The sequence below is a fragment of the Erythrolamprus reginae genome, chromosome 10, assembly GCF_031021105.1.
Source record: "Erythrolamprus reginae isolate rEryReg1 chromosome 10, rEryReg1.hap1, whole genome shotgun sequence".
NCBI lineage: Eukaryota > Metazoa > Chordata > Lepidosauria > Squamata > Dipsadidae > Erythrolamprus > Erythrolamprus reginae.
In genome coordinates this window covers 44,261,197-44,269,186 of record NC_091959.1, presented here as the reverse complement: position 1 = coordinate 44,269,186, position 7,990 = coordinate 44,261,197, and the positions used below count along the sequence as shown (strand labels likewise).

The 7,990-nt window shown below is 43.6% G+C and overlaps 1 protein-coding gene across 2 annotated transcripts in view; it reads right to left on the bottom strand.

Moving 5' to 3' along the window:
* Positions 1–758: 758 nt before the first annotated feature.
* TBX5 (T-box transcription factor 5) overlaps positions 759–7,990 on the bottom strand; it is a 56,608-nt gene continuing 49,376 nt past the window's right edge. For both annotated transcript variants that reach the window (XM_070762294.1, XM_070762293.1), the window contains exon 9: positions 759–1,744. In XM_070762294.1, the coding sequence (XP_070618395.1) occupies positions 1,167–1,744 (578 nt within the window). In that variant the 3' untranslated portion in view covers positions 759–1,166. The remainder of the gene's footprint in view (positions 1,745–7,990) is intronic.

Genomic DNA, 7,990 nt, shown 5'->3' with positions numbered 1-7,990 from the left:
CTTTACCCTTAGACTATCCACGATTGACCTCTCCAGGTTCCTTAGAGGTCAGTAAGGGGCGTACATAAGTGCACCAGGGTGCCTACCATCCCCTGTCCTATAGTCTCTCCTATATCTCCTATATCTTCTCTTCTATCTCTTTTATCTTTTCTGCTATTCTCTCTAGTTATATTTTACTCCTATATTTTCTTTCCTATTCTTTCTTTAATACATTCTACTCAAATATTTATTTATTTATTTATTCGATTTTTATGCCGCCCTTCTCCTTAAACTCAGGGCAGCTTACAACATGTTAGCAATAGCACTTTTTTAATAGAGCTAGGCTATTGCCCCCACAATCCGGGTCCTCATTTTACCCACCTCGGAAGGGTAAATATATCTTCATTGTGTATTATTGTGCATAGACAAAATAAATAAATAAATAAATTCTCAGGCGCCGCTGGCTCTGTCGATTTTGTGCGCTTCAGTAAGCATCTTGGGCATCCATCGTAGCAGCATTCCTCATTTGACCCACCTTGGAAAGGTGGAAGGCTGAGTCAACCTTGAGCCGGTGGTGAGATTTGAACCGCTGAACTACAGCTAGCAGATTAGCAGAAGTAGCCTGCAGCGCTGCACTCCAACCACGGCAAACCCCCCCATAAAGAGAAACGACTGAAAAGTCGCTTCTCACAACTCGTTTCAGCTGTGGCTTTTAAAATTCCTGTAAAAAAAGAGACCAAGAGGCCGAAAAGGATACAGAGAAAGAAATGAATATGGAAGAAGGCTATATATTATCATTTATTACAGAACATGGTCAATATCAACACCAAAAAAAAATAAAGGAAGAGGGGTCAGGAAAAGTTGCATGTATTCTTTCTTCTTCCCCACCTCACCCCATCGAAAGGAGGTCAAGAGAAGCCATGAAGCTCTTGAGATCTCATTCGAGAGCCAAACCAAGCCAAAGCCATCGAAGGAGACAGGTTGGTATTGATGCAAAACCCCAAGTGGTTGAGTGAAGAAATCACAGGAGGGGGGCAAAGATGTGCTTGTGATGTCCAGTGGCTTGGAGACACCAAAGTAGAGGCGATCCCACCCCCATGGTCTCACCACAGAAGAGGGCCGTTCCATCTCTAGAGTGCTTATTATTGGTGAACGTCCAGTCCAACCAAGGCTCCCCACTTCCCTTGTTAGCTGCTCTCACTCCACTCTGCAGTCATGCCCACCCCGTGGACCGGATGATACTGGTGGGGAGAAAGTGTCCTGGGCATCCCGTGGCCGTAGAGGAACTCGGCGGGCTGCAAGTTTCCAGGAGGAGACTGGATGCTGGCTTGTTGCCGGACGAGAGGCTGGTGAGGGACGGAGGTCTGGTGCTGGAACATGGCATGGGTCTCTCCGAGTTGGGGTGAGGGATGACCGGCCACGGTGGCAAGGCGGGGCATCAGGGAGCCCGAGGTGAAGTGCGCTGAAAAATGTTGGTAGGGCAACCTGTCGATGGGTTGCATGGGAGTTACGGTACAGCTGCTGTAGGAGGACATGGCGGACCAGGTGTTGCAGCTGAGGTCTTCCAAGCTGGGTACCGCTTCCGGGGCTGGGGCTGAGCTGGCGTACATGCAGGCTTGGCGTTGAGCGGACTCAGTCCTGTAGGCGGCGTTCAGCCCTTGCGGCTGCGGGTAGCCGGAGCGGTGGTAGAAGGCCTCTTCTTCCGCCGGAGACGTTTCCATGTAGGGCTTCTTGTAAGGGAGGTCAGCGGTGGGACATTCGTCATCTGGGGGAAGATACAAAAGGGAGAGCCTTCGAGAGAAGCACATTTGGGCAGGGAATTTCCACCGCCAGGAGGAAGAGGAGGAGAAGGGGGCAGGGAGGAGGAGAAAGAGAAGGAGAAACGGCAGGGAAGAGGGGATTAGAAGAACAAGGGAGAGAAGGAGAGGGCACAGGAAGGAGGAGGAGGAGGAAGAGAGGCAGGGTGGAAGGAATGAGAAGCAGAAAAGAAAGAGAAAGAGGAGGCAGGAAGGAGGAGTGGAAGGAGAAGCAGCAAGGAGGAAGAAATTAGAAGAACAATGTAGAGAAGAGGGCATAGGAAGGAGAAGAAAGAGGAGAAGGAAGAGAGCCGGGGAGGAAGGAATGAGAAGGAGGAGGAGAGGAGAGGAAGAGGAAGAAAAAGAGGAAGAAAAGGAGGAGGAAGAGGAAGAAAAAAGAAGAGGAAGAAGAGGAAGAAAGAAGAGGGGGAGAGAAAGAGGAAGAGGAAGAAGACGAGGAGGAAGAGGAAGAAGAAGAAGAAGAAAGAGGAGGAGGAGGAGGAGAGGAAGAAGAAGAGGAGGAGGAAGAAGAAGAAGAACAATGATCTCATTTGCTGTGTTGTATTCATGATGATGAGGGTAGTGGTGGTGGTGGTGATGATGATGATAATAATAACAACAACAACAACAACAACAACAACAACAACAATAATCCAAAAGAATCGTGCAGAGCTTCCCAACCCCGAAAGGACCCGACAGCCTTGATAGACGAGACCTTTCTTACCCATCCAACTTGGGGAGATAGCAAGGAGACACAACCCTGTGTTGTTGTCGCCTGGGATGGGGCATGATCTACGCGGCTAAGAAGTAAGTGGGAGGGAGGGAGGGAGGGGAGTGCACCATGGGCAAGATAGCCCTCTGGCACATGACAATGCAAGGAAATGAGATAAAGCCAGAGCGAGGGGAGAAGGCAGGAAGCCACCCACCAAGCGGGAATCCCTATGTCTTTCCTTCTTTTTTTAGGGTATGTGTCTTTATCACTCGTCCATGGCTGGAGACAAATGATGGATGGTTTTTGCAGCGGACAGGATGGCTCCAAGCAGAGACCACTGTCACTGCCCCATCCTCAACTACCCTCCACATTGGCAAAAAGAATCCTAACCGCACATACGAACTGAATAAACAATCTCTCACTGTTAACCCACATTCTGTAAAGGACCTTGGAATACTAATATCGAATGACCTAAGTGCTAAAGCCCACTGCAACAACATCGCCAAAAAAGCCTCTAGAGTTGTTAACCTGATCCTACGCAGCTTCTGCTCAGGCAGTCTCTCTCGACTCACAAGAGCCTACAAAACTTTTGCCAGACCCATCCTAGACTACTGCTCATCTATCTGGAACCCATACCACATCTCAGACATCAACACCCTTGAAAATGTCCAAAGATTTGAGGTTCCTAATTTCTTTTCATTTTATTTTAATTTATTTTTTGCAACCCAGATATGCCATCAAATCCAAACCTAGAGACAATAAATTTAATTAATATTAACAAATATTAATAAATTATAGCACCATTATACCATTGAAGAAAAAAAGGATATATGATTGATATATTGACAAGGAAATTATAAGATTGTATTTATGTATTAAATATATAACAATTGTTAAAAGGAAGATTTTCCTTTGTAAACTAGACGTAAGCTGCATGTAAATTACACTACTCTTTGGATAGTGCAAATTGTAAATAATGATACCAAATATGTTATGTATAAAGCAGGATGCTTTATTCCTTTTTTCTTATCTTCTTCTTCTTTCCTTTTCTTTTCCCTTTTTTTTCATTTCTTTTGTATGTGTACATATTGTCATTATGTTGTTTCTTGTTGTATATTTTTAATGTAGATATTTAATAAAATCTTTTTTTAAAAAAAAATGTCCAAAAATATTTCACCAGAAGAGCCCTTCACTCCTCCACTCGAAACAGAATATCCTACGAAAATAGACTAACAATCCTGTGCCTAGAAAGCCTAGAACTACGGCGCCTAAAACACGATTTGACTATTGCCCACAAAATCATATGCTGCAATGTCCTACCAGTCAATGACTACTTCAGCTTCAACCGCAATAACACAAGAGCACGCAACAGATTCAAACTTAATACGAACCGCGCCAAACTTGACTGCAAAAAATATGATTTCAACAATTGAGTTATCGAAGCATGGAACTCATTACCGGACTCAATCGTGTCAGCCCCTAACCCCCAACACTTCTCCCTTAGACTCTCCACGATTGACCTCTCCAGGTTCTTAAGAGGCCAGTAAGAGGCGTACATAAGTGCACTGGTGTGCCTTTTGTCCTCTGTCCAATTGTCTTTCCTTTCTCCCACCTATCTTATATATTCTCTCCCTTTCATATATCCTCTCCTCTAAGTTCACTTTCACCCTCTTTTTATATTATCACATGTCTATTTTTCTTCCTATGTATTTGTGTATTGGACAAATGAATAAATAAATAAAATAAAATAATTTTCTGTAAATTGCTTCTTTTGGGGGGGGGGGAATCCACTCCCTTTCAAACTGTAAGACGAAGGGGCTTTAGGATTAACCCTCAATCTGGGTTTGTAATTTCTCCAACCTTCTCTCGTCCCCACCTTGCAAATGAATGTCTGTCCCCCCAACTAACCTCAGGTTGTGCCCCCTTGTTCTTGTTGTTGTTGTTGTTGTTGTTGTTGTTATTATTATTATTATTATTATTATTATTATTATTATTTATTAGATTTGTATGCTGCCCCTCTCCGTAGACTCGGGGTGGCTCACAACAATAACAAGAACAATGTAAAAAACAAATCTAATAATTTAAAAAGCACTAAAAACACCATTATTAAAAGCAAACACACACACAAACATTCCATGTATAAGCTGTATAGGCCCGGGGGAGATGTGTCAGTTCCCCCATGCCTGACGACAGAGATGGGTCTTAAGAACTTTACGAAAGGCAAGGAGGGTGGGGGCAATTCTGATATCTGGGGGGAGTTTGTTCCAAAGGGTCGGGGCCGCCACAGAGAAGGCTCTTCCCCTGGGGCCCGCCAAACAACATTGTTTAGTTGACGGGACCCGGAGAAGATCCACTCTGTGGGACCTAACTGGTCGCTGGGATTCGTGCGGCAGAAGGCGGTCCCGGAGATATTCTGGTCCGGTGCCATGAAGGGCTTTATAGGTCATAACCAACAATTTGAATTGTGACCGGAAACTGATCGGCAACCAATGCAGACTGCGGAGTGTTGGTGTGACCCTTTGTGTTCACTTTCCCATTAAAAACACATCTTCTTAAAACGATGGGCAAAAAGATTTGACTTCTAGGTTATTTGTCGAAACTGAGAAATATTCCCAAATATTATCCATGAAGATTCTCAGTCATCCAGATTTAAAGGATCTCTATAAAAAGCAGGATTTTTTTAAAAAAAAAATAAATAAAAAATAAATACATTTGAAAACGATCGTTTACCAAACGTTCCTTTTTTCCTGAGTGTTTTTCCATTCCAAATTGGCTCGGGCAGCCGGCAAACTCTCTGAAAAAAGCCTGGGTAATCTCTTGGAATAGCTATAAATTTCACCCCTCCAAAATAACCTGCCATTAGCTATTTAAGTTTTGGAATTAATCCCAGGTCCCTTCTTAAGGGCCTCCCAACCCGATAAGTTATCTGTAACCGGGGCACCGGTTATCTTCCTGGATGTAGATTCAACTTCTGTAGAAGAGCCAGGGGGTCACCTCTCTGTATTTCATCTAGGTTTGTAATATGGGCTGAAAAGCTCAGAAGGGCAGTCAAAATTGATTCTGCTAGACGGGAAACAGAACCGGGAGGGGGGGAGAGAGAGAGAGAGAGAAGACAACGAAGAAATGTAGATTGTAATTATGGTTAGACAATCTACAACTAAGGCGCCTCCGAACTGATTGAACTGCTGCTCATAAGATCATATAGCGTAACGTCCTTCCTTCGACTACTTCACCTTCAACCACAACAACACAAGAGCACGTAATAGATACAAACTAAATCGCTCCGAACTTGACTGCAGAAAATACGACTTCAGCAACCGAGGGATCAATGCCTGGAACTCACTACCTGACTCTGTGGTTTTTTCCCCCAATCCCAAAATCTTCAACCTTAAATTATCTACTGTTGATCTCTCCCCTTTTCTAAGAGGGGCGTGCATAAGCGCACTATTGTGCCTACCATCCCCTGTCCTTCTGTCCTATTATCTTTTTTATCACCCCTTTAGTCAGGCGGTAGGGAAAGCAAGTAGGATGCTTGGCTGCATAGCTAGAGGTATAACAAGCAGGAAGAGGGAGATTATGATCCCTCTATATAGAGTGCTGGTGAGACCACATTTGGAATACTGTGTTCAGTTCTGGAGACCTCACCTACAAAAAGATATTGACAAAATTGAACGGGTCCAAAGACGGGCTACAAGAATGGTGGAAGGTCTTAAGCATAAACCGTATCAGGAAAGACTTAATGAACTCAATCTGTATAGTCTGGAGGACAGAAGGAAAAGGGGGGACATGATCGAAACATTTAAATATGTTAAAGGGTTAAATAAGGTCCAGGAGGGAAGTGTTTTTAGTAGGAAAGTGAACACAAGAACAAGGGGACACAATCTGAAGTTAGTTGGGGGAAAGATCAAAAGCAACATGAGAAAATATTATTTTACTGAAAGAGTAGTGGATCCTTGGAACAAACTTCCAGCAGACGTGGTGGATAAATCCACAGTATCTGAATTTAAACATGCCTGGGATAAACATATATCCATCCTAAGATAGAATACAGAAAATAGTATAAGGGCAGACTAGATGGACCATGAGGTCTTTTTCTGCCGTCAGACTTCTATGTTTCTATGTTTCTTTATACTTTGTTAGAAACATAGAAACATAGAAGATTGACCTCAGAAAAAGACCTCATGGTCCATCTGCCCTTGTATATTTCCTGTATTTTATCTTAGGGTGGGTCTATGTTTAAATTCAGTTACTGTGGATTTACCAACCACGTCTGCTGGAAGTTTGTTCCAAGGATCTACTACTCTTTCAGTCAAATAATATTTTCTCATGTTGCTTTTGATCTTTCCCCCAACTAACCTCAGATTGTGTCCCCTTGTTCTTGTGTTCACTTTCCTACTAAAAACACTTCCCTCCTGAACCTTATTTAACCCTTTAACATATTTAAATGTTCCTATCATGTCCCCCCTTTTCCTTCTGTCCTACTGTTACGTTAATACAAACTATAATTCTATATTTGTATGACAAATATATAAATAAAATAAAAAAACGAAGAAATGTAGAAGGACTCCAATGGGTGAAGACCTGAGGTTTCGGCGTCAGATGGAGTGGAAGGATGGGGGAAAATTTGCATTGGTTTTCAATTCTCTCTGTTTCAGCCAAACATCTTAGGAAACAGTTGGATAGCATGAGAGTCAATAACAGAATTGGAAGGGACCTTGGAGGTCATCGAGTCCAACCCCTTGCTCAAGTAGGAGACCCTATACTAGTGGTTCTCAACCTGGCGTTCAGGACCCCTTTGGGGGGATCAAATGACCATTTCACAGGGGTTGCCTAAGACCATGGGAAAAAACAAATTACGAACTAAAGTTTCTATTCTGGCACCTTGGAGCATAATTTTACAATCTGATCAATCAGGCGTTTACAGTGGGCATGTCCCTCTGACCTTCCTGCCAATCAGTTTAAAACTTGGTTGGGCGAATTGGTGCTAGACTTATGGTTGGGGGTCACCACAACATGACGAACTGTATTAAGGGGGTCGCAGCATTTGAAAGGTTGAGAACCACTGCCCTATACCATTTCAGACAAATGGTTGTCCGATCTTTTCGTAAAAACAACTTCTGGAGGCAAGCTGTTCCACTGGTTAATTGTTCCTGGGAAATTCCTCCTTAGTTCTAGGTTGGTTTTCTCCTTGATTAGTTTCCATCCATCATTTCTTGTCCTATGTTGTGGTACTTTGGAGAATAGGTTGACTCCAGGACTGAAATCCAGCAGGTTCTGACAGGTTCTGGAGAACCAGTAGGGAAAATTTTGAGTACAGGAGTTCAGAAAACCAGTAGTGGAAATTGTGAGTAGTTCGAAAAACTGGCAAATACCGCCTCTGGCTGGTCCCAGAGTAGGGTGGGAATGGAGATTTTGCAGTATCCTTCCCCTGGAGTGGGAAGGGAATGGAGATTTTGCAGTATCCTCCCCCTGGAGTGGGGAGGGAATGGGGATTTTGCAGTAT